Source organism: Mustela putorius, unplaced genomic scaffold (genome assembly GCF_011764305.1).
Source record: "Mustela putorius furo isolate JIRA1106 unplaced genomic scaffold, ASM1176430v1.1 tig00000997_pilon_pilon_pilon, whole genome shotgun sequence".
Classification (NCBI taxonomy): Eukaryota; Metazoa; Chordata; class Mammalia; order Carnivora; family Mustelidae; genus Mustela; species Mustela putorius.
This window is the reverse complement of record NW_025421527.1, coordinates 77,488-104,755: the sequence shown is the minus strand read 5'-3', so window position 1 is coordinate 104,755 and position 27,268 is coordinate 77,488. Positions and strand designations below refer to the sequence as shown.

At 42.4% G+C, this 27,268-nt stretch overlaps 1 protein-coding gene across 2 annotated transcripts in view; it reads left to right on the top strand.

The window, feature by feature from the left end:
- The window catches only part of UHMK1 (U2AF homology motif kinase 1), a 52,436-nt gene that overhangs the window by 12,243 nt on the left and 12,925 nt on the right, over window positions 1-27,268 (top strand). The window contains exons 7-8 of one of the 2 annotated variants that reach the window (XM_004751411.3): window positions 532-620; window positions 4,321-11,170. In XM_004751411.3, coding sequence (XP_004751468.1) covers window positions 532-620; window positions 4,321-4,467 — 236 coding nt within the window. In that variant the 3' untranslated portion in view covers window positions 4,468-11,170. Of the gene's footprint in view, window positions 1-531; window positions 621-4,320; window positions 11,171-27,268 lie in introns of those variants that run through there. The other variant, XM_045086549.1, reaches the window with a different exon arrangement.

Sequence of the window (27,268 nt, the reverse complement as noted above, 5' to 3'; positions counted from 1 at the left end):
ATTGGAAATAGTTTATTTAGTAGGAGACACAGTGGAGAATTTATTGATCACTCATAGGGTGAAATTATTACACAGTCATAAAAACAAATGGGAAAATTTCACACAGTAATATTCAAGAATCTTCAAGATGCAATGTACTAATAAAGAAAAAGCGAGATTGGAATTTTTACTTAGAAAAAAGCATGTATGATTATGTTTGCTTGTATAACCTTACAGTATTTACGGAAGGACGCAGAAGAACTGATAATGTTTGTTGCCTTCAAGGAGAGGAAGAGAGGCAGTTGGAAAACTGGGAAGAAGACATTTTTGGGGGGGGGTCATTTGAATATTAACTATTTAAAGTATTGAATTTAACAGAATTATTAGATGCATTGAATTTATATTATTCTTAAGCTTAATTTTAGATGATGTAGAAAGTGACCTCATTACTTAGATATGGATTCCTGAATTATTTGGTACTTTAAAATTTTTAAATAATGAATGCTTGGTAATTACAGCAAAGCGGTTACTGTTCTGTGTTTTCATAATCAGATGTTGTAGAGGATGTAAAAGAGGAGTGTCAAAAATATGGACCAGTGGTATCTCTCCTTGTTCCAAAGGAAAATCCTGGCAGAGGACAAGTAAGTGAATGTTTCTATAGTTTCAGAATTATTCAGAGGTTACTAAAATCCTGAGCAAATGTTTTAGTTCTGTAGTACACGAAAATGTTGCTAGAAATGATGAATTTTGCATCATGGTTGTTTTTATTTTCTTGTACTTTTCATCCCCCCTCAAGGTTCTGTAATATGCATGCTTTTTATATGGGTTAGAATTTTTTTTCTTAAAAAGTGTTCTCTACTTTTGAGCCATTGTGAAAAGTGACACCAACCATATCATATGCTAATTCAGGTCATGTCAGCTACAGAAATATTATGGCCTACTTTTATTCTAATTAAGGAGAGTTAGAAAACCATTTAGGTTAGGTTCTCATTTTAATGGAATCATCGGTGCTAATTTAAAGAGGGAAAGTGTGCTGACAGAATCCTGCAGTCGGAGCTCTGGTCCCAGTGTGACTGACTGACTGTGGTGATGAACCTTAGTGCTTGCGTCTCTGAAATGTACAAGCGAGAACCATGAGTCTCAGTTTTGGGGGAAAGAATATTAGAGAAATCTTTGAAAGCTCTTTTGAAGATCTTTCTTTTATCTGTAGTATTTTTACTTTTCTGGGAACAGAATATTGTATTATTTAGGGTTTCCTCAACCTTGACACTCTTGACCTTTGAGCCAATATCTTGGTTGTGGGAGCGGTCATGTGTGTTCTAGGTATTTAGCAGCGTCGCTGCCCTCCACTCTGGAGAGCCCCTCCCCCCACTCCCCTTCTCAGTTGTGGTGATCAGAAGTATCTCTAAACACGGCCAAATGCCCCCTGGTGGGTGAAATCACCTCCGATTGTGGATTGTTATTTTCTCCTTTGGTTCAGTATTTTGAAAATGCTTGGCAACTGAAGAAAGAAATGAAAGAAATTTCACTCTAATCTTAGTGAAAAGTTATTACCAATGTAGTAGTAATATTTACCTTGTTTAGTGTCGGCAACATACTATATGCATAATTGCTGTTTATTTAGTCAGCTGGTATTTATTGAGCATCTGTTATGTTCTAGGCCCTGATACAACAGTGATCAAAATAGGCACAAGGATATAGTGATAAGTGCTCTGGGGGGAAGGTCTCAGGAGAAGAGGTTTCTTAAGTGCCTGGTAGGGAAGATTATAGTTGCATGTCAGTGGTGGGGAAGGCCATACTGAGGTTTCGTTGGAGTGGAAGTATGAAGGAGATAAGGAAAAGAGGTCCAGGCATAAGGGATAGCAGGCCCAGAGGCCGTGAGTTTGCCTGGCGGGTTTGAAAGGCTTAGTGTGACTCTAGCAGAGTGAGAAAGAGGGGATGTGGTGGATTTGCTCCCAGGGGTGAGGTGGTGTAGGTGAACCTTGAGGGACTCGAGACAGCACTGGCATTTACTCTAACTGAGAGGGAAAGATAAAGATCTTTGAAGACTTTGAATGAAGGACTAACATGATCTGACCCGATGTTAACCTCAACCGTGTGTATGAAATAGAAGACATAGAATAGAGAAACAGAAGGAATATTTTCGGGATAGAAGTACCCCGGTTTCAAACAATACAAAAATAAATATTCATCAGCAAGAGGAAATTTGCTATGTGAAGAAGCTTTCCTTGACGTTTAGAGGAGAATGAAAACAACCGATGAACTTGTGCTCACAGGTTTAACTTCTCCAGGTTATTGAAATGTCTGTTGGCAAAGTCAGTCTTCATTTGAATTTTCCATTCAAATCAACAATGCTGTGGATTTTTGTTTAAAGAATATTTTAAAAATCACTGAAAACAAGAATTATGGAATGGATCTCATAATTACAAAAGTAGTTACGATTAAACTGATTAAATTATTTAATCTCATTGTAAATTATAAAAATGTTTCTCCTCTTTTGTTTGGAATGATATAATGTATAAAACTGGGGGTTGTCTATGAAGTGAGGAGCGTGCTAGAGAGCAGGGCGTTCCTTCCATAAGTGCGTGTCTTCTCGTTGAACTTTGGTGTATGGATTTAGAAGTCATTTAGAATCAGGTTAAAAAAAATTTCAGAAAGAGCTTCATTCTTCTTACTGGGCATCATCTTCTAACTTCTCTTTTGTAGTCAGTGAAAAAGTTCTACCAACATAGGGTTGGTAGAACTAACTGGTCCTGCAGCCAGCATATACTTTCATTTTCTGTAAAAAAGGGGATATAAAGTATTAAGTATTTCTAAAATGAATAAAACAAGCATTGACTGGTTAGAGTCCGGTTTTAAGATATAATATAGGTCTCACCTACATTGTTACGTGAAGTTGCATACTCTGAAAGAAATCACTGGATGGTATCAGTAGCATTTTCTCCATGCTGTTCGGTTTACAGTAAACAGCCTGACTGACTGTACTGAGTTGGCCGTTTGGAAGTGTTTTTATCTCCAGCTAATAGCACAGTTAAGGGTGGCTTTTAAGAATAGCTAAAAATCCCCACTTAGCTTTATACATATGAAAATCAGGGCAATTTTTAGTGCTGGATGATCTCTACATGAGGAACACGTAGCTTGGGAATAGTCATGGCATGGGAGAGGAAGAGAGTCTGTCACCTCTCCACTTAACAGTCCCCAGGAATTCAGAAAATTCCATCCCGGATCAGAGTATCAGAGGCCTGACGTCATGCATAATCCGTAACAGAAATACTCACGGAAGACAGGGAGTGAGCAGGCAGCGAGTAGTGCTTTGTTTACCAATGAAGGAAGATTCATTTAAAGAGTGCTGTATTTGGAATTGTCTTTCCTTTTCATACCCTGGAGGTTTTTAATACCCTTTGGAAATAATTTTATCAGTGGGAGAATGGCTCCCACGAAAGGGGAAATGAAAAAGGAGACTCTTGCCTCGAACTTCTGGGTGCATCCGATTTTAAGAGAAGGTACAAGTAAAAGCTGAAAATCTGAAAATTGGTTTCCTTCAGACAATCTGTTTTTGCTTCCCTTTGAAAGTCCGAGTGTCTAGGATGCTGGCACCCAAGTTTGAAGACTGTTGGCATCTCAGATGAGCACGTAACTGAGAAAGATGAGGCCGTTCTTTTTCTGGTTTACAAATTTATGGGTAACTGAGGACAAGTCATTTAAAATGATTTTCCCTCCTAGTAACTTTGGCTTTAGATCAACAAAAAGAGCATAACCTATTACGCTGTATCCTCTGCCTGTCTCCGGTCAGAATTCAGATACTCTGGAAACGGAGATTTTACCTAGTTTTAAACTTACTCTTCACAGTAGTTAAGGCTTCTACGAGTCTTTAGTAGGTATAAAATCCGGTAACCTTGACTGGTAGTTTCTCCTCCTTCCTCTTCTAAGAGGGCGGACTGTCTTCAAGGCACGGTGGAGTGCATTTGTTCCCCATGCTGTATGGCCCTGTCTCTGGCACGCATCCACTGCTGCTCACCACTCCTGCAAGAACATGGCCCGTGGGTGTGCATTTTTCACTCGACTTGTCTTCGATGGATTTTTCAGAATTGAACCTTGTAAAGGAATTGTTCTAATCCTGCTCCTTGAAAATGTGGTCTGTGGACCAACCGCGCTGGCATCGCCTGGGAGTTGATTCAGAAATGCAGAGACTCAGGCCCACGGTAGACCTCCTGAAACTGAGTCTGCGTTGTGCCAAGGTCCCCAAAAGATACTTGTGTGTACACTAAAGTTGGAAAAGCCCTGTTCTGGAACAGTCTTGGTGGAAATGAAGCCGACTTTGTTTTCTCTGTCCTCTTACAGGTCTTTGTTGAGTATGCAAATGCTGGTGATTCCAAAGCTGCTCAGAAATTACTGACTGGAAGGATGTTTGATGGGAAGTTTGTTGTGGCTACATTCTACCCGCTGAGTGCCTACAAGAGGGGATATCTGTATCAAACTTTGCTTTAATCAGTAACCTGAGGACTCTTCCCTGTTTCTCCTCCATTTCCTGGGTGATTGTATTCTATATCTGAATGCAGAAGTACCCCCTCACCATTTTAAGGGAATACTTTGTACATTTATTTAATCCTACTAATGTGCAGTTGAGCAGTGGCTGCATTGCAAACATTTGGCACCGAGTAGGACAAGACCTCTCAGCTATACCTTGAGGGGTTTTAGAGCATCCACACGGGCAACCCTTTTTTTGTGCAGTAGGGCAAGTGCTGCTCTTCAGTGTGTAACCTAAAAGGATATTAATTATTTCATGTGATCAAGGATGAGTAATATCATGTCATAGTGAATATCAACCAATTTGGTAAGAGTTGGTGACGGCCGTCACGGATCGTTCCTTTACGCTGTCGGGCAGTTCTTCCTCATCCCAGATCTCCACAGCTGGCTCTGGACGCTCCCAGTCATTGTTAAGTAGCCGTCAAGCAGCGATGACCTACTGTGTTCTTCACACTGAGTTATGAATTTTTTTAAAGGAGTACTGTAGTACTGAATATTCCTTTAAAGAAACTGCAGTGAGCCTATCTCCTTTTTTTTTTTTTTAAATTAAGGCTTTTCAAATAGAAAGCTGATGCTTGATCTTGCACAATTTTTATGTCTAGTACGTATGCTTGAGTGAGTGTGCAGATATGAGAGATTAGAGAAGATCTGAGTCCGCGTGCTTTATCGTGTGAATCTTGTGAGCTAATGCAGTCTCCACCTCTCTCTTCCCTAGATGTTTCGTATCTGTCCGATTTAGGATGTATGTTTGAGAGTTGGTGTGTCTGATAGAATGTAAATGAGAAATAGATCATTCCTGAGAGGCTCAGAACTGATGAGTCTAGACTGAGTCACACTGAAACTCTCTTCAAGCGCTTGGAACAAAGCGAAAGACCGCCCTGTCCTTTCATTTCCTTGAGACCCTGTATCAGCTCGTTTCTGTACCGAAGCTCCCAGGATCACTGCAAGATTTCTCAAGATAGAGTTCTGCCTACAATGAAGGGAATCGAAATGGCCAAAAAGCAAGATGTTCAGTGAAGGGAAAAGAAAAAAATGGGCAAAGAGAAAGTGAATAGTCCAGGATTCGTTGTTTTTTTCTTCTTTCCTCTCTCTGTCCTGCCCTTTCCTCCACGGCGTCTCGTCTGTGTGGCTGAAGAGCAGCTACTCTGAAGGTGCTCAGACTTCTGACTGCGGGGAAGTTAAGAAAAGTGTAGCTCTAATAAGATGGAAGTAGAAAGGAAGAAAAACTCAGAATTCTTAGAAGGATTCACAGCAGTCTGCTGTGTCCCTGAGCCCAGGATGCTGGTGTGTGTGAGTTCGTGAACATGGGTTGATGATAGGGTTTTAGGAATTGTAATTACGGATTCTTCCCACTTCATGTAGATTGACTTCAAAGGTTTAAAACTTAGGAAACCTTTATAAAGCACTGATTATACAAAAAAATAAGTTGTAAACAGGTTATGAATTTTTTTTAATTTCCTTATCTAAATGAAAGTCTTCATTTTTTTTGTTTTTCCTAAGGAAAAAGCCTTTTATACCTTTCCCTGTTGGAAGCCTCCTCATAGAGTCTTTCTTTGAAATGTGTGCCGCGCAGGTCGTTGAGAGCCCAAGTAGGAATTCACATTTCAGAGGATGAATTATCTTACCCTTTTCAGACAATGACTATCTGACAGTTGAGGTATTTACAGTTATATCATTCAGGATACTCCCTTATTATTTATTATGAAGCCAGATTTGGTGTAAGGAGGCTGATTTATGAGTTGCCAGAAGGCCTTGTGGCGTGGTCTCCAAGGGAAAGTTGTGTCTAGTATGTGCCCTGAGGAGGAAGAACTGTTAGTTCTCGTTTTGGCCCTCTCCGAAGTTGATTAGCCGGTATGTGTTCAAAAAACAATTCAAGAGAGGATAACCAGTACTCCAGAGACCTAAGCTTTCTTGAAACATCAATGTTTGTAGGGGTGACAGCTCCCAGGGTGATTAGAAACACCAGGTTCTTGCGTGTGTACAGATGAACACAGAGCACGAGTGAGTGCTTCTCCAGGGCAGGTGTTCTAGGCGCGCACGTGTCCCTCTCTCATTCCCCCTCCCACCCCTACAAAGAGAAGACCCTGACGGATGAGCTGCAGGTAGGCTTCTGAGCTTAGGGATGCAGTGTGCTGCTAGCATCTTGATGCTGAATTTCACAGCATTCTTTGTCTTCTTCTTTGCTGTTGTAGTCATACCTGTATGTAGTGTTTAACACTGTAGAGTTGTATTACAGAAGATGCTAACTAGATTTTAAGAGAACTAAGGGACTAACTGATGAGCCTAAGTAACCATGCATTGAATTCAGAATTTTATATTAAAGCCACAGAATTGAAACAAGATGCCTCCTGTGATTTAAATGGTGATCTTCCAGCTTTTAGCCCATGACCACCAAAGAAGACATTTGCAGATCCTCCCCCGCTCCTCTGATATTACGCGAAGTTTAATCTTAGTTTCTCAAACCCGAACCAAATATTATCAGAAGATGTAATTTTTATGATGCCTTTAGGGTGAAACAGATATACAGAGATTTTAATTCCTTAATTACTAAAACCTAGGAATTTTCTTTTTGAGAGGCAGGGGAAAGAGGCGAGGGTTTTTGTCACTTAAACCTTACTCTTTGGGACAAATTTTCTCTCAGGTAGTTTCTCTTTCCCTCTGTTAACATCTGTGCTTCCTTCCCTCTTGCCTTTCCAATTTCTCATTATTCCATGGTTTCGTCATGGTACATTTATTGGCCCAGGAAACACCTATAAATTGCTTATTCTATAGGAAATCTTTGGTTCTTGGGAAACATCCGGAGGAGGTGACTAGCTAGCCACTTTCCAAACTCGGATGCCCTATTTCGAGGAGAGCAAGTCGAGTTGGACACCTCAGTAAAAGAAAGCAGCACCTCCAAGCAACTGTTGGCTGCATTTTAAAGGGAGAATAAAACAGTAACCCTCTGGCAGTAAGAGATTGCACTTACTACCACTGGGCGTCTTCCTTTGGTTTGTGGCCATCGGTACCGCAGCTCTTTGGGGAAACTCCCTCCCTGCTATGCCTTGAGCCAAAACTGGCTGCTTTTAGAACAAAACCATAAATGCAGTTTACTTGTCCTTTCCTTTGTTTTCACTGAGACAAGGATTGCCTTCTTTTCGGTACTTCAGCTGCTAAAGCATGCTGGGATACGTTAAATTAACCTTTAAAAAAAAAATCCTTGAATTCTTATTTAACTTGCCTTCTACATTATATTTTAGTCTCTGAGCACATTTGTGATCAGGAATGCGGCCAGAAACAGTGCTGCCATGGAGAGGAAGTTGAAGAGAGACTCTGGGCATAAGGTGTGTTTCTATTTTAATGCCCCGGGCTTTCACCCTGCTGAGGGCATCAGTTACCCTGCTGGAGTAAATGCCCGCCCGAGGTTGAGCGCTCACGTTTGTTCATCCGGTGCAGGGAACACTCTTCTATCATTTTCTTCTTAGGTCTTACGTCCCAACTTGATCATTTCTGCCATCAGTTTGACTCGGCAGCATGACATTTTAGTTTTTGTCATTTAATAAAAATCAGCACCATAGTAACCGATGGTGATTATAATATCATAGTTACTGGGTGAGGCTCTGGGGGAGACACTCAGTAACTGTGTGTTTCACTGAGAGCTTTGTGCAAGGGGACATGCTAGCTGGTACCGTTCAGGTTAGGGTACAGAGGGCATCGTGGCTGACGAAATTTTAGTCCGGTGGCTGTGGAGACAGTCAAAGATTTAAGCAAGTGCCTTGTGTTTCCTGGAAAATATTAAAACTCATTTGGGTGAAAGCTCCCAGATGATAATTTATTGCACCTCTGCCTTTTCCTTGGAATAACTTTTGGATTAAGTCACATAGTATAAAAGTCCAAAATTTCCCTTGTTTCCCTTTATTTTATATGTGTGAAACTATTCATATTTGATTCCCCCCCCCCCGCCCCAATATTACATTTGATGGAAAGCCAGAGTTATCTGGCAGAATCTAATTCTTCCTGGGGTCTAGTTCCATTTTCAGTACTAGGTTCCTTCTTCCAATCTTACTACTCTGGCTCTCTGATAGAATTTGTTTATTTCTTGGCAGATGTGGTCACACACAGACCAGCTTTGGGTCATCATTAGCTCAAGAGAATTTCCATTTCTTCTTAAGGTGCTCAATAAATCACCTTCACTTGAGATGATAGTCTTCCCAAGTTCGTATCGCCAGTAAGCTTTCTTGGTGAATATAAAGATGTTGAGTCTCTTTTCTGGACCTCTTGTGGTATATTTGGATAAGTTACATTTTCTTAGTTACAGAGGGACATGTATATTTCATTTTAAAGTCCCCAGAAATTTAAACAAGTTGTTTCGTTTTGTTTAAGGTTAGCTGCTTCTCTGCCTCACACCGCAGGATGTCAGGGTTATTTTAGCCGCCTCTCCCTCCTCGCTATTGGTCAGTTTTCTTTAAAATTGGGTGATGACCAGTAGGTAGACACAGTGACACGTAATCGACAAGTACTGTGGATATTTAAGAAGGAGGTGAACAATTTTAACTATTTTTGCTGCAATTTTATAGGGGAAATGGACTATAAAAGAAATACCTATAAACCAGAGAGCATGTAGGAGATTGTATATTTTATAGGTTGTAATTAAGGTGATTTTCAGGATATAAGATACAAGGTTTATACAACCTTTGTTTTCCTGATGAAAAGTTTTTATTCATCTTGCTACAGCTTAGCACTTTTGTTGTTCCTTACATGGCTTTTGAGGATTGATGTTTTAGATTCACTCTGTTTGTGCTTTTCAGACTGTTGTCATAATTGTGCGGTTTTTTTTTATGTCACCATAAATGCTGGAATTCATGGGAAGCTTATCAGATAATTGCCTGAGTGTGATTTCCCATTAAACAAGAGTAGCTTCCACAGTATCCTAAAAGAAACTGTACCTAGGATCATAGTATTTTAGTTTAGAGGCAAAGAAAAGCATACTATCTTACTTGCCTTAACCAGCCATCAATCCTTGTTGTGCAGAAAAGAGCTTATTTTGTTAGACTCTTGACTGTTGGCGAGAAAATTACATGTAGTTACTTGCCCCCCCCCCAGTTGCAGATGGCTTCCCCTTTTAGGCTCCCCTCTTACTGGTATTCACGATGTCAGGATTGTGTGAGAGCAGACGTGAGGTGTTCCAGATCATGCATATGGACATAGAATTGCTTCGGTTATTGGAATTATGGATGGCTGTATTATTTCGTTAGCATGGGCTGTCAGAAGTCTGCCAAATTTAAGAGTAAAAAAGAAAAAAGAAAAGTCAAAATAGAGAGGTGAGGGGAGGAAAACCGCTTCCTTACTGGTATTCGTAATCTTCCATCTAGTTTTTGATCAAAAAGTGCTCATTTATTTGTAAAAATCCAGACGTGGTACTTGAAGCATCGAATGTTGTCTTTCTGACACATTCCTCATCGTGGTTTCCCCAGAAAATCGTTTTAAGAGCTTATCAAAGCAGACTAGGTATCCATATTCAGTTTGACCTAAATTTTTAAAATAAACATTTAAACTCCAGTTTTTGTGTGTTTACTGTGCATCAACACTCATGCAAATCCGGGATCAGAAAGAAACTGGGGTTTAGCCATCTCCGAATTTCCCTTTGCACATTGGGTACAGTGGGTTTCCATATGCACTTGCTGCAGAGTTTTTGAGCACCTTATGGGAGTAAGTAGTGTTTATTTATTATAATTAAAAAGAAAGTTAAAGCTGCATCTCTGTAGAATGTTTACTTTGCAGAGTGTAAAGCTGTTGTATCTTTTCCAGCAGGATTTACTCTTTCATTCTTAATTCTTGGTTGAGAAAATCTTCAGTGATTTAACATTCCTTTATATCCTCGTAACAGTGTCCAATCTGGGGTAGAAGGGAAATTTTTTCCCAAAAAGGGCTCCATCTTTGTTACCTTTCTGATCACTCTTAGAAATCTAGCTATGATCAGTAGATGGTAACAGCTCATGGCTTCCTGTATCAGCACTGGAGAGGTTGGTTGTGAGGATTAAAATCTACTCTTTTCCCTCAGTAACATGTAATTGCTATGTTTTTGGTAAGAAGGTCTGGTCAGAAAAAATGTGAAAGATCACTCAAAACCAAAGCCAGTTATAAGGAGTACTGTCTCCTGTTGGTTTACCTTCACCTCAGAACTACAAGAATATTACAGTACCTAGTGAATAGTCTGTAACATTTCTACCAGTCTTTTCAATAGCCTATTGGTCTTGGCATTTCTTGGCACTATGGCTCTCTGTTCTTGGTGATGTCTTCTTGTTTGTGACTTTTTGTTGTTGTTGTTTTTTTTTTAAAGTAACTAAATGGGACTATAAATGTAGATGTGTATCAGTACCAATAAGTTTTTTTCTGAAATCCCTAAATTCCCGATTCCTATTCAAGTCTTTTAAACTTGTTTTTTTCTTGCTAACTAGCAAAGAACTTTTATTTTTCACTTTCCTATATACCTAAGTATACCTAAAAAGTATGGACACTGCGTTTCAATGGACTGTATTGCGTGTAGTTTTTTGCTGAAAACTTTTTCTGTAAACACAATGGCCTTGTTCAGTTTTGTTGTAAACTGACTTACCATAAGATGCACTGTTGATATGCTTTCTGATGTGTGTTTCATAAGGGTGATAAAATAAAGCTTAAAAATAAACGAGGTGTTTTTTTCATTTCACCTGTTCCTGCAGTTAGTGTAAATATTCCAAGTTAGATAACAGGTAAGTATAGTTATTTTATGATTTAATTTTTATGAAAAACTATTGTTGAAAAATTTCCGTGTGGTCTCAACCATCCATTTCTAATACGGTCTTTCATGGATGGAAGTAGGGCATCAGACTGACAATACGGATAGGTAACTTTTTATTTTGGAATGAACGTTCTTGATGCTGTAGAAACAGACTTATCTAATGAAAAGAACCAGAACTCATAGTTGGGAGATTCGTGTTCTAATCTCGGTTCTTTCATCAAGTTGGAAGAAGGCTTTCATCAAGTGATAAGTGATTTAATTTCTGACAGTGTTGGTATTTCTGTGGTATCAATTTTATAATAGAACAAAATGGGTTGGGAGGTTCAGTAGCATCAGTGAACAGTCCTCGGTTGGGAGCATCTGCGGGATGATGGAGCTGGTCTAGGTGGTGTAAAGTGGAGCGTGAGGCCCAGGCAGGGAACATACACTTGCCCAGTTTCTCATAAGACTCAAGAGGTGGTAGTCCTACACCGCTGTGTCTGGGAGAGGCGTGTTTTCAGGAAGCCTCTGGACTGGGCTAGACTGGTCTGGTCTGGGCAAGCAGTTCAAGTGAAAGGTGGCCTGGCGAGGTGCACCCTCTGGCTGTTTCAAGAGCTCAGACGGGAGAAAAGGAATGTTTAAATCCGTAATTCCTCTACGAGTGAAGGGTCCCCTGGGAGGGCTTGTTAGATCACAGACTGCTGGACCCCAGCCCTAGTTTATGACTGTAGTTCTTGGGGAGCCTGCAGATTTGCATTTCTAACAAGTTCCCAGGTGACGCTGCGGCTGGTGGTGGCATGGGGACCTCTGCCGGAGACGCACTGGGCTAGGACTGAACTCAGAAGGAGGCCAGACTGAAGAGCTGCCTGGGAGTCCTCAGCTCGCCCTTCTCCCCGAGGGCTGCCACAATCACAAGAACAGGCTGAGCACTTACTTTGTGCCAGTCTGTGTACTACACGCTTCGTGTGTCACCTCTCCGCGCCCTCTTCACACACTTCGTCCTCACAGCAAGGCTGTGGGGAGGGGAGGGTACCCAGCGTTCACTCGTTGTCTGGCTGGGGAAATGGGCGTCTTGTTTCCTCGGGTTGGCGGCAACAACCCCTGCTCGACCCCTCCGGTCAGCCCGGGACTCCCATCTCTCTTCCTGCCCGTCCTCTCGCACCACTGCGTCCAGCCGTTGGTCCGTCCCTGGGGCTGCAGCTCCGTACGGACTCCCCGAGTCCCATCTCCGGTGCTTCCCGGCTCGCCTTCCTAGACTGACTCTGCGTGATGAAGCAGGAGCCCCGTCATGCTGCTCCCTCCCCGCCTTTGCCTTCAAAATAATATCAATCCCCTGAGACTGGCACCTAAAACTTCAGAGTCTGGCTCCACCTGTAAGTCCTACCTCATCTCCTGTCTCTGTTGCTGTTCACACTGTACCTTCCCTCCAGCGAAGCTGCCCCTACTTACAGATTCACGGCTTTTTGCTGTGTATTGAGCCTCTGACCAAAACACCAGTCGGTTCTCTGTCCCCGCATCTTATCTGGGGGGTGGAGTCCTGTTAATCTTTTCAAACAGCTCATTTGTCACCTTTTACATTTTCTTCTGCATAAAATTGCATATCTGAATAATCAAAGTCCTAGAGACCTCATCCTCCCCCCCCCCCCCCCCCCCCTTTTTAAAAGATTTTATGTGAGAGAGAGAATGAGCAGTGGGGAAGGGTGGAGGGAGAGAGATTCAGAGAGAGAAGCAGACTCCCTACTAAGCAAGGAGCCTGATGTGGGGCTCAGGGCTCACTCCCAGACCACAAGATCATGGCCTGAGCCAAAGGCAGCCACTTTGCTGACTGAGGCACCCCCTGGAGTCCCTTCTTAACATGAATTTGCTAGGCAAATTTCCAATTTACAAATATGGGGTGTTTTAATTGTACTTCACTATTCTGCAATTTTTTGGTAAATTTTTTAAAAAGATTTTTTATGCATTTATTTGACAGAAAGAGAGAACACAAGCAGGGGCATGGCAGAGGCAGAGGGAGAAGCAGGCTCCCTTCAGGGAGCCTGATGCGGGGCTTGAGCTCAGGACCCTGGGATCATGACCTGAGCTGAAGGCAGACTGAGCTCATGACCTGAGCTGAAGGCAGACTTAACGACTGAGCCACCCAGGTGCCCCAGAAATGCATTTTTGAGCTTCATCTTCAAAAGTTTATGGCAAATTCTCAACTTTAGTTTCCTTAATCTATCACTGATCTCTCAAGAATTGTGGTCTTAACAATATAGATGTTCTAATTATAAAGCAGTCATTTTTTCCTTCTGGACTGTTGAATAGTTTCCCACAAAAACATCAGTAATATGCCTCTCTGCCTTACAGTCTCGGTTGAACCGGTTTGTTCACAGGTCCTCTCCCAGACGTCTTGCTGGGTCTTCTAACTCTGGGAGCCATCTGCGTTAGCGGGTATTTCAATATGCAGCTGTCATCACTTCCTTTCCTTTGAATTGACCTGAGCATTATTTTTATTTCCTATGTAAATCTATGAAGCATAGTATAGACATTGTATGTAATTTATAAAACACAAATATAATTAATTAATGCACATAATAGGTATAATACATGGAAAATGGAATTTGAAAATGGTTTAATGATTATGCGTTACAGACTCCCTTACAGTCAGTCCATCCTTATAGTCAAGAATTCTTATTAAAAATTGCAGAATAACCACGACCAAGTGAGATTTATTCCAGGGCTGCAAGGTTGGTTTGACATCTGCAAATCAATCAGTGTGATACAACACATTAATAAAAGAAAGAACAAGAACCATATGATACTCTCAATAGATGCTGAAAAAGCATTTGACAAAAGTCCAGCATCCCTTCCTGATCAAAACTCTTCAAAGTGTAGGGATAGAGGGCACATACCTCAATATTATCAAAGCCATCTATGAAAAACCCACTGCAAATATCATTCTCAATGGAGAAAAACTGAAAGCTTTTCCACTAAGGTCAGGAACACAGCAGGGATGTCCATTATCACCACTGCTATTCAACATAGTACTAGAAGTCCTAGCCTCAGCAGTCAGACAACAAAAAGAAATTAAAGGCACCCAAATCGGCAAAGAAGAAATCAAACTACCACTCTTTGCAGATGATATGATACTATATGTGGAAAACCCAAAAGACTCCACTCCAAAACTGCTAGAACTTGTATACAAATTCAGTAAAGTGTCAGAATATAAAATCAATGCACAGAAATCAGTTGCATTTCTTTACACCAACAACAAGACAGAAGAAAGAGAAATTAAGGAGTCAATCCCATTTAAAATTGAACCCCAAACCATAAGATACCTAGGAATAAGCCCAACCAAATAGACAAAGAATCTGTACTCAGAAAACTATAAAGTATTCATGAAAGAAAATGAGGAAGACACAAAGAAATGGAAGTGGAAAAATGTTCCATGCTCTTGGATTGGAAGAACAAATATTGTGAAAATATCTATGCTACCTAAAGCAGTCTATTCAAAATCCGATCCATTTTTTTCAAAGAAATGGAACAAATAATCCTAAAATTTATATGGAACCAGAAAAGACCTCGAATAGCCAAAGGAATATTGAAAAAGAAAGCCAAAGTTGGTGGCATCATAATTCCAGACTTCAAGCTTTATTACAAAGCTGTCATCATCAAGACAGTAAGGTACGGGCACAAAACCAGACACACAGATCAATGGAACAGAATAGAGAGCCCAGAAATAGACCCTCAACTCTATGGTCAACTAATCTTCAACAAAGCAGGAAAGAATGTCCAATGGAAAAAAGACAGCCTCTTCAACAAATGGTGTTGGGAAAATTGGACAGCCACATGCAGAAAAATGAAATTGGACCATTTCCTTACACCACACACGAAAATAGACTCAAAATGGATGAAAGACCTCAATGTGAGAAAGAAATCCATCAAAATCCTCAAGGAGAACAGAGGCAGCAACCTCTTCGACCTCAGTGGCAGCAGCTTCTTCCTAGGAACGTCACCAAAGGCAAGGGAAGCAAGGGCAAAAATGAACTATTGGGATTTCATCAAGATCAAAAAATCTTTTGCAAAGCAAAGGAAACAGTCAACAAAACCAAAAGACAACAGACAGAATGGGAGAAGATATTTGCAAATGACATATCAGATAAAGGGCTAGTGTCCAAAATCTATAAAGAGCTTAGCAAACTCAACACCCAAAGAACAAATAATCCAATCAAGAAGTGGGCAGAAGACAGGAACAGACATTTCTGCAAAGAAGATATCCAGATGGCCAACAGTCACATGAAAAAATGCTCCACATCACTCGGCATCAGGGAAATACAAATGAAAACCACAGTGAGATACCACCTCACACCAGTCAGAATGGCTAAAATTAACAAGTCAGGAAAGACAGATGCTGGCGAGGATGCGGAGAAAGGGGAACCCTCCTACACTGTTGGTGGGAATGCAAGCTGGTGCAACCACTCTGGAAAACAGGATGGAGGTTCCTCAAAAAATTGAAAATAGAGCTACCCTATGACCCAGAAATTGTACTGCTCGGTATTTACCCTAAAGATACAAACATAGTGATCTGAAGGGGCACATGCACCTGAATATAGCAGCAATGTCCACAGTAGCCAACCTGTGGAAAGAACCTTGATGTCCATCAACAGATGAATGAATAAAGAAGATGGGATACTATGCAGCCATCAAAAGAAATGAAATCTTGCCATTTGCAATGACGTGGTTGGAACTAGAGGGTACCATGCTTAGCTAAATAAATCAATTGGAGAAAGACAACTATCATATGATCTCCCTGATATGAGGAAGTGGAGATGCAACGTGGGGGGTTTCGGGGGTAGGAAAAAGATAAATGAAACAAGATGGGATCAGGAGGGAGACAAACCATAAGAGACTCTTAATCTCACAAAACAAACTGAGGGTTGCTGGGGGGAGGGGGATTGGAAGGGGGTGGTAGGGTTATGGACATTGGGGAGGGTATGTGCTATGGTGAGTGCTGTGAAGTGTATAAATCTGGCGATTCACAGACCTGTACCCATGGGGCTAAAAATACATTATATGTTTATAAAAAAATTTTTTTTTAATTTTTTAAAAATTGCAGAATAGCCCCACGTCGAAATCTCTCTCAAATAAATGAAACCTTTTATTTATTTGTTTATTTATTTATTTATAAGATTTTATTTATTTATCTGACAGAGATTGACACAGCAAGAGAGGGAACACAAGCAGGGGGAGTGGGAGAGGGAGAAGCAGGCTTTCTGCTGAGCAGAGAGCCCAATGCAGGGCTGGATTCCAGGACCCTGAGATCATGACCTGAGCTGAAGCAGATGCTTAATGACTGAGCCACCTGGGTGTCCCAAAATCTTTTTTTTTTTTCTTTAGATAAATAAAATCTTAAGGAAAAAAAAAAGTAACTGTTTTAGGTAAAAATGGGCAATTTACAAAGGTTGCTAACACATTTGATCAACTGACTGGACAGACATGGCCGGAGAGAGCTTCTTGGAAGCCCAATATGCCTAATACTTTCTGGTGTTGCTGAAAAAGGCAAGCCATATGTTTAAGTGCATTTTAAAAACGTGTTTAAGGGGCACCTGGGTGGCTCAGTGGGTTAAAGCCGCTGCCTTCGGCTCAGGTCATGATCTCAGGGTCTTGGGATCGAGCTCCACAACGGGCTCTCTGCTCAGCGTGGAGCCTGCTTCCCTTCTTCTCTCTCTGCCTGCCTCTCTGCCTACTTGTGATCTCTCTCTGTCAAATAAATAAAATCTTTAAAAAAAACAAACAAATGTGTTTAAGTGTCTTTTGAGCAAGGATCAAGCCTGTGAAGGTTCATCTTTAAGAATGAAAGCCCAAGATCAGGGAAGCAGGAATTGAACAAGCCAACACCAGAGAAGGGCTTCCTGGGTTTAGTTCAACATTTTCCAAACTATTCTTGGAGCTCCCGGATGCCGCATGGTATCAGGAGCAGCTTCGGGGAGCAGGGTAGGATGACAACATCGTGTGTTGAATAAGCTGGAGGCACTGCAGGCTTTCTTCTGGGTTCCTCGGAGCAGTCTTGTGCAGAAGACAAAGATCTGGACGGAGAGCAGAGCTGGTCTCTGCAGACCCTTCACCCAGACTCACCTGTCGTTAGCGTTTGGCTGCATGATTTACCTCTTGCTCGTCTCCATTTATAACTGTAGATAAACGTAACCTATTTTCTGAACAATCTGAAAGTTGCAAGTATGATGACATTCGACCCCGAGGGACTCCAGAATGCTTTTTCTGCGAATAGACAAATAGACATTGCTGTCTGTAACCGCGATCCTTAGCACACCCTCGAAATTTGGTGTTGATACGGAAGTTCCCAGTGTACTGCCCATATCCAGTTTTTCTCCACTGTCTCAATGTCTTTCATAACCTTTCCCCCGTCCCCCACCTAGGACCCAGTCAATACTCTTTGGTATTTAAGGTCTATTTTTTTAAAGATTTTATTTACCGTTTTGAGAGAGAGAGAGTGCGCACTAGCGGGCGGGTGAGGGAGGAGCAGTGGGGGAGGGACAAGCAGACGCCACGCCGAGTGCTGAGCCTGATGTGGGGCTTGATCTCATGACCCTGAGGTTGCGACCTGAGCTGAAACCAAGTGTCGGATGCCCAATCGACTGAGCCACCAGGTGTCCCTTCAATGTATGTTTAAAATTTGTGGGATGTTCATGTTCTGCAGAGCACTTTGAGGAAAACTGGTTTGGATTGTATAACTAAATTTGTCCCAAGTCTTGCAATTTAATAAATGCTAACACTTCTTTAAAAGTGTTTCCGGGCACCTGGGTGGCTCAGTGGGTTAAAGCCTCTGCCTTCGGCTCGGGTCATGATCCCAGAGTCCTGGAATCGAGCCCCGCATCGGGCTCTCTGCTCAGCGGGGAGCCTGCTTCCCTTCCTCTCTCTGCCTCTCTCTGCCTACTTGCGATCTCTCTCTCTCTGTCAAATAAATAAATAAAATCTTTAAAAAAAAAAAGTCTGTTTGCTTAGGGGAAATAATACTGAGTAGAATGTATGTGTCGTTGTTTGTGTTCCTCGGTTACATTGGAAGAAGAAAGCAGAATTATGGTTACTGAGTACCTGAACATGCCTGACAAAATAATAAATATACAGAACATTAACCAACTCTCTCCAAGACTGTACCTCAAAAATTTAATGTTAACTGCTAACGATGTATAGACCCATGATAGATTTAAGATTCTGTTCTAATTATATTTTTTAAGTTCCATGCTCAAAGAAAATTTAGAAAAAAATAGAGTATGTCTTCTTCCTGTCTTTTTTTTTTTAATATTTAATTAATTTATTTATTTGTCAGAGAGCAAGAGCATGCACAAGTAGGCAGAGTGGCAGGCAGAGGCAGAGAGAGAAGCAGGCTCCCCACTGAGCAAGGAGTCCAATGCGGGACTCAATTCCAGGACACAGGATCATGACCTGAGCCGAAGGCAGTGGCTCAACCCACTGAGTGACTCAGGCGTTCCTCCTTCCTGTCTTCTTTCTTTTCAAGATTTTTTTTTTCAATTTTTAAGTAATCTCTACACCTAATGTGGGGCTTGAACTCACAACTCTGAGATGAGGAGTTGCAGGCTCCACCAACTGAGCCAGCCAGGTGCCCCCTTCCCATCTGTTTACTGTGTCACTACATATGGATCTGGGGGCAGAGGAATGGCATGTGTTTTAGGGCCCAAATTTCCAAAAAATATTCCAATTGGAATGTGTGACTCTTAAGAGGAAAAGGAAGGAGCAGTAGGATCCAAAGAACCATCATAATTGACAAATGTCCTAGTGATCACTTAACAAAAAAATAAACTTTTTATTGCACAAAGTTATGTGACAAATAATACTTTACACATGTTTGGAAATCGTCCCAGACAGAAATCCCAGGGCCATCGCTGATTTATGAGGTGCGGTCAAGTTTTTGACTCACTGAGGCGTTCTGGTCCCATTTGTAGTTGAACTAAGAAATCTTTCCCAGTTTCTTCAGCAAAGTCAGTTGTGTTACATCCTGAATGTCTGCATTCTGGGTAGGGGGTGATGGGGTCATCGAAGTTGTCCAAGTTTGTTGATTTTTCCTGGACGGAAATGGAAGGCCTGAGCAGGGGTATTCTTCTGGGATAATACTTTTTTGTGAAATTCCATGTGGAGGTTTCTCTCTAATAATGTCTGTCATTACTCATTACTTCTAGTATTATTAGATTAATTATAATGTTAATAGACCTTAATTATACTTAATAATTCTAAGAGTTATGAAAAGTTCTGTTTTTAGCCACAACACCCAAAGGATTATTTCTATTCCCTCAGAAATAACAAGGCTTTAACTTTCCTCTACAGTCACTTTAGTGTCTAGATAGTTTATATGTATTTTTTTCTTCTTTTAAAAGATTTTGTTTATTTATTTGACAGAGAGAGACAAGGGAGAGAGGGAACACAAGCAGGGGGAGTGGGAGAGGGAGAAGCAGGCTTCCTGCTAAGCAGGGAGCCCCACGCGGGGCTGGATCCCAGGATCCCAGGATCACGACCTGAGCCGAAGGCAGACACTTAACCAACTGACCCACCCAGGGGTGCTAGATAACTTATATTTTTTATCTCTTTCCTCATGATCTATCTAGATGACCACAGCCATTCTTATTCAGCCTCAACTTTTATGCCAAACACAAGCAGATATTTATTTCATCCCAACCACTCATCCTTTTTTTTTTTTTTTTTTTTTTTTTTGTGCACCAAACTCACATGTCAAACATCTTATTAGATGAGTCCATTTGAATGTCCCATGGATACCGAGAATCTCCCTGTGTCCCCAACCCAATGTGGCTGTCTTTATGCCTATATTGCAAATAGCAAAGCAGTACTAGCGGAGCTGAACAGAACAAAACCCAGAAGCATTTTTATAAGGCCAAAGTTGAGTTGATGGCGTCCAAGAGCGCAGCGCTGCCCAGTGTCACACAGGTAGGACGCAGGAACTGGGAAGGTGCCAGTGCTTTCCCTGACTGATTTCTTCCTGTCTGCTCTGAAGAGGTGCCTGCTTTATTCTCCTTCTCCTCCTCCTCCTGCTGGTACTAGAACTATGACAGTCTTCCCTCTGCTTCTCCAGCCACTGATGGGATGTGACTGCCCATACTCAGTTAAAATTCCAGCCACATTTAACAACGCTGGCTTTCGGTAAGCCCAGTCACAGATGACCAGAAGACAGTGCTTACAGAACGGCCAGTTGCTCATAAGCTAAGGAGATCTCTAACCGTATTCTGTCTCCCGGGAATAGCGCATCCCCCTATTGACCTGCATCAGAAACGCCGGAGACCTCTAGGTCTTCTCCCTCACCCTCAACACGCAGTCAGTTAAGTCCTTCCCCTCTAACACCTTTAGTATCTCTTACATTTTGTCATTGAACTTCATACCCATCGTCAGTAGCATTTTGGGACCCTCATAGTCTCTTGTGGAATCTATTACAGCGATCTTCCTGCCTTCATGCTCCATCGTCCTAACGGAGGTAAAAATCCTGTTCTGATCGGATTCCCCCAACTCTTGAAGCCCTTCAATGGCTCCCCAGATTAAGGCAGTGGTTCCTAAACTTTCTTGATCAAAAACGGGGATTCTGATTAAAAATACACATTCCCAGGTTGCTCCTTCTGGACCGGTACATCTGTGGTAGAGCCCGGTCACTGGTGTTTTTAACAGGCATTCCAGTTACTTCCCATGTTTGCCCAACTCTTCTCCGCTCCCCAGCTCTCCCCCGGGTGTTAGGGCCAGCGTTATGGTGTCCGCCCAGAGCGCACCCTCCAATTCTGTGCATCACCGCTTGGCCAACAACTGCTCATCCTTCCAGAATCAGCCTGTGTTCCACTGTCTTTGTCAACATGGGCTGAGACAACTTCTCCACCCTTCATGCCCCGATGATTCTTGGGCTCACCACCCTTAGCATTTCTTCACACTAAATAACCTTCCTCGGTTTTTTCCCATTCTAAGAGCGGTGACTCTGTCTTGTTTATCTTATAGCTAAAAGGACATGTTCTCATAGGAATGCTATGATTATTTCTGCCAGAGCATGAGGGAGTGTAAAAAAAAAAAAATCACCCCTTTCTTCTGAGCCAACTTATCAATATGAAGTCATCAGGCCAATGGAGCTCAAATAGTCGCTGTCGGCTGACAGCTGGAGAACATAGTTTAGGTGCACAGCTCCCACAAGCTTCCTAATGTTGCACCAGACCCTTGGACAGACTTAACAGGCAGTGGCAGCCTCCTCCTGCGGGTGCAGAGCACCGACCTTACCAAATGGCTGGTGTCTGCAGAAACCAGAGCTGTGCATGCCTGGTCCTTGCGCCCAGACGGACCCGTCAGCTTGCTCCCGTTCCTCTGGAAATGAGTGAGGGGGGAGCAACAGCAAGACGGGATGAAGGGGGCTCCTTCTGCACAGAATATCAGGAGCCAGGAGCGGGGACTAAGCATTCCCCCTCGACCCCTCCAATCAGAGATGGCTCCCGGCTTGTCGAACACTCTCTTATCATTGCAGCATTTCCCTCAAGGACCTCAGCATCTGACTTGCAGATTGAAGCCAAGGAAGAGAACTTGGAGATTGGTGCTTTGGTGCTAGATAACTTTTTTTTTTCTTTTTTGAGAGAGAGCAAGAGAGTGCACGCACACTTGAGAAGTGGGGTGGGGGCAGAGGGGGAGGGAGAGGGGGAGAGGGAATCTTCAGCAGGCTGCACGCCTAGCACGGAGCCCGACTCGGGGCTCAATCCCTCAGATCATGACCAGAGCCGAGACCAAGAGTTAAACGCTCAACCGACTGAGCCCCCCATGTGCACCATTGTTTTTATTCTTTTCATTAAGTTCTCAAGTCTGTCAAAGAATGATTAATATAAAATCTCTATATATATATTTTTAAGGGGCACCTGGGTGGCTCAGTGATTTAAGCCTCTGCCTTCAGCTCGGGTCATGATTTCAGGATCCTGGGATGGAGCCCCACATCAGGCTCTCTGCTCAGCAGGGAACCTGCTCCCCTCCTGCCCCGCTCCACGCCTGCCTCTCTGCCTGCTTGTGATCTCTCTCTCTCTCTCTGTCAAATAAATAAAAATAAAATCTTTTAAAATATATATATAGGGCGCCTGGGTGGCTCAGTGGGTTAAAGCCGCTGCCTTTGGCTCAGGTCATGGTCTCAGGGTCCTGGGATCGAGTCCTGCATCGGGCTCTCTGCTCAGCGGGGAGCCTGCTTCCTCCTCCCTCTCTCTCTCTCTGCCTGCCTCTCCATCTACTTGTGATTTCTCTCTGTCAAATAAATAAATAAAATCTTTAAAAAAAAATAAAAAATATATATATATTTTAAATTTTTATTTATTTATTTGAAGGGAGTGGACATGGGGAGGGGCAGAGGGAGATAATCCCAAGCAGAGTCTGAAATCAAGAGTCAGATGCTCAAGCAGTCGAGCTACCCAGGTGCCTCTAAATTGTACATTTTTTCTCTTTGATATTTTGGGCAAAAAATAAATATTGCAGCCATCAAATTTTTACTTCATATAAAAATTACTATATATTAAAGTTAACCTCATTAATACAATTTCACTGTCAGGTTTAAGTGTGGATGTGGACAAGATTTTGGTTTGGAATCTTAATAATACCTTTTCCTTCCAAGATAATGAGCCCTTCATTTGCTTATAGCTTACAGCTGTGTGAGTAGGTGAAAGAGAATTATTACTTTAGGAGGAGAAACTCAGTAAGTTGGCGGATGACTAATTTACAAAGGATATTTTACTGTTGGTGCCGGTGTGGGCCTGTGGGGGCCAGTTGTTTCCGAAGTTGGTTAATATGTCAGCAGTGAAATGCCGTGGTCTCCGTTAGTCCATCCCAGTGTGGCCAGAATTTCAAACCCTAAGTCTCTCTTTAGTTCTACTTTTCACAATTGCCTTTAATGAAACTGAGTAATTTCCTGTGTGTAACCCACGTCCACACGCTCTACATAGATAGACAACATTTCTTGGGTAAAAGTCACATTTACTCATTACTCATGATATTTCTTTGGAGTTCCAGGAACATGATCTGGGACATTAATTTTTCAGTTTTCAAGGGAAAACAAGAAGTGAGTAATGACAGACATGAATTGGATCCAACTGTGACGGGTCTCAACCTTCTGGTTGTCTGGGTTCCCAGGCTTCTCACTGTTCTCACACCCCTCCATGCTCAGCCCTTCCAGAGTTCCTTAGCAACTTGAAACCACAGCCTTTTGTTGGAAAAATAAAGTTCTCTCTAAAGGGTAAGCCCAGTGACTATTAGCTCTGTCAGAACAATCTGACAGCCGCTCAAAGACCCTCTGTAGCAGAGAGCAGGTTTCCCCGGTCGCGTCGAGTTAGCAGCCTGGCCCCAAGTCTGGCCTGAGCCCGAGGGACAGCATAAGCCTCCGCTTTCTAGCCAGGGAACGTGTACCCTATATGAAAATTCCATTTCGTGTTTGGACATTTCCTATCTAAAATCACCTCTGAATTTATTATTATTTTTAAAATTGTATTTATTTGAGAGAGAGAGCACGAGAGAGAGAATGAACGGGAGAGGATGCCCGAGCAGGGGGAGCCGCAGGCAGAGGGAGAGAAGCAGGCTCCCTGCTGAGCAAGGAGCCGGTGCGGGACTTGATCTCACGATGCTAGGATCATCGCCATTGAATTTAAAAGGTATATATTCTAGATGGGATCATTAAGATCCTAGGTAGAAGCCCTGAACAGATAGTTTTGAAAGAGCTTTTCAGTGGCCATCGCAGGTTGTGAAAGTGTTAACAGTCTTTTAAGCTGCCCTTTACAGCTCTCCTTAGAATTCGTCTTTTCTCTGGGGAAGCAGTTTAATGGGCCTTTGGGCTGTGTAGAGATACTCACCGATTAGAGTGTGGAAGTAAGGAGCTGAACGTCTCCGTGGACTCAAGAATGTATGTGCCCCTTAGGTAGACAGCGTCAGGCGGTCACCTGGCTTTCTGCCTTTGGGCTGATTTTATTGGGATAATAAAAATATGTTACTGGGACGCCTGGGTGGCTCAGTTGGTTAAGCAGCTGCCTTCGGCTCAGGTCATGATCCCAGCGTCCTGGGATCGAGTCCCACATCGGGCTCCTTGCTCCACAGGGAGCCTGCTTCTCCGTCTGACTCTGCCTTCCACTCTGTCTGCCTGTGCTTGCTCTCGCTCGCTCTCTCTGACAAATAAATAAAATCTAAAAAAAAAAAAAAAAAAAAAATGTTACTTCCGGTGGTTAAAAAGCCTCAGTACAGTTGGGCTGCATATTGGGTCCCTCTGATATAGTGTTTAACCCTGGCATAGTCCCCACGTGCTCTTAGCCTTCTCCCTTCCCTGGGATGGACTCCGGAGCAGAACCTCCCCAGAGTCCACGCACTGAGCAAACTAGGGCTTCACACGCACCTTCTCCGCCCTCCCGCAGCCACTCTTCTCCTCGAGGCCCGCCTTCAGAGTCTCTCAGCTGAGTGCCCACTAGGCTCCTGTTCTCTGGGGAAATCCCGTCCCACCTCCTGGAGGAGGAACTTTTTCTTCTCGGTCCTGTCCTCAGCATTTAAGGAGAACCCCTCAGGCTTGGGCCAGATGCAAGCGATGGCCCTCTAGCACTCAGTCAGGGTCCGCTCCTGGGGAAGAGGAACCAGCTCTCCTTTCTGGGGTGTGGGTGGCGGGGAGGCAGGGATGTTTATTTTCTATTCAGCTTCCCCTCCTGGTGAGAGCAGCCAACGATTTCCCGCTGACCTCACCTAGAGGATGAGCGCCTTACTAACGAACCAAGAGCAGCCCACCCTCTTTGGCTTGGGAACCTTATGTCTAAAGTGAGAAAACTGAGCCAGACCTTCAAGATTGCTGATCCGGCTGCTTCTTCTGAATAACCCACCTTGGTTCTTGAAGCATTTGCTTTTTCCTGCGCCTGGTTGTAAATTACTTTTTGTTTCCTAAAAAGAAAGGGAAGCACCAGCTCAGATTGAAATTCTTTTCTTCTCTAGGCCACGCTTTCTCCTGATGGCGTCAACAATAGTTCTTAAGAGCAAAGCAGCTCAATTCATATTTATAGTAAAAAAATTTCTTAGAGGCTAAAACATGTATTGACAATGACAATACGTTTTAGGTATAGAGAATAATGCACTTTGTTGGAGCTAAACGTTTGGTTTGTCCTGAGAGAGTGGAATCTTTGCTTAGTCTTTGTGTCATCAAAATGGATGTTGTAGAGCTCAAGGGCGGTGTGGCAGCTGGGATGAGAACAAGGATTTTATAAGCCTCAGAATCTTCGAAGAAGACCATGATCTTTTCTTCTTCTTCTTTTTTTTTTTTTTTTAAGATTTTATTTATTTGACACAGAGAGAGAGAGATGGCAAGTAGGCAGGGGGTGGGGCAGGGAGGGGGAAGCAGGCTCCCTGCTGAGCAGAGAGCTGGATGTGGGGCATGATCCCAGGATCGTGAGATCATGACCTGAGCTGAAGGCAGAGGCCCAACCCACTGAGCTACCCAGGCGCCCCGATCTTTTCATTTTTAAAATTTTATTCTAATTCCAGCTAACATACAGTGTAATATTAGCCTCAGGTATACAATATAGTGACTCAGCACTTTCCCACATCACTGGTGCTCATCACAAGTGCATTTCTTCATCCCCATCGCCTGTTCTACCCCTCCCCCACACACCTCTCCGTTCTCTCTAGGTAAGAGTTTGTTTCTTGGTTTGTGTCTTTTTCCCCTTTGCTTGTCTGTTTTGTTTCTTAAATTCCACATATGAGTGAAATCGTGTGGTATTTGTCTTTCTCTTACATATTTTGCTTAGCATTATACTCTCTAGCTCCATCCATGTCATTACAAATAGCAAATATCATTCTTTTTGACGGCTGAGTAATAGTCCATTGTGTATACACATCACATCTTCTTTATCCATTCATCAAGTGGTGGACAGTTGAACCGCTTCCATATCTTGGCTATTGTAAATAATGCTGCTATAAGTATAGGGGTGTATGTATCCTTTTGAGTTAGTGCTCTTATATTCTTTGGGTAAATACCCAGTAATGAGATTGCTGGATCTTAGAGCAGTTTTCTTTTTTAACATTTTGAGGAACCTCCATACTGTTTTCCAGAGTGGCTGCACTGGTTTGCATCCCCGCCAACAGTGCACGAGGGTTCCCCTCATCCTGGCCAATCCTTGTTGTTTCTTGTGTTTTTGATCTTAGCCATTCTGCCTTGTGTAAGGTGGTATCTCATTGTAGATTTGCTTTGTATTTCCCGGATGCTGAGTGATGTTGAGTATTTTTTCATGTGTCTGTTGGCCAGTAGTATGTCTTCTTTGAAGAAATGTCTGTTCATGTCTTCTGCCCATCTTTAATCAGATTATTTGTTTTTTGGGTGCTGAATTTTATAAGTTCCTTGTATACTTTGGATGCTAACCCTTTATTGGCTATGTCATTTGCCAATACCTTCTCTGTTCAGTAGGCTATCTTTAGTTTTGTTCATTGTTTCCTTTCCATTTACGATTGCACCAAAAATAATTAGATAGCTAGGAATAAGCCTAACCAAAGAGGTGAAAGGCCTGTACTCTGAAAACTGCAAAACATTGACCAAAGAAATTAGAGGACACAAGGAAATGGAAAGACATTCCATGTTCTTGGCTTGGAAGAACAAACATTGTTAAAACATCTACACTACCCAAAGCAATCTACACATTTAATATATATCAAAATCCCAATGGCATTTTTGCTTGAGCAAACAATTGCAATAATTGTATGGAACCACCTAAGACCCCCAACAGCCAAAGCAATCTTGAAAAAGAAGAGCAAAGCTGGAGACATCACAGTTCCAGACTTCAAGTCATATTACAAAGCTATAGAAATCAAAACATCAAGGTACTGGCATAAAAATATAGATACATAGATCAGTGGAACAGAAAAGAGCCCAGAAATAAACCCATGATTATATGGTCAATTACTCTTCAACAGAGGAGGCAAATATACACAATGGGGGAAAGGCCATCTCTTCAAGGAATGGTGTTGGGGAAAACTGGACAGCTATGTGCAAAGGGA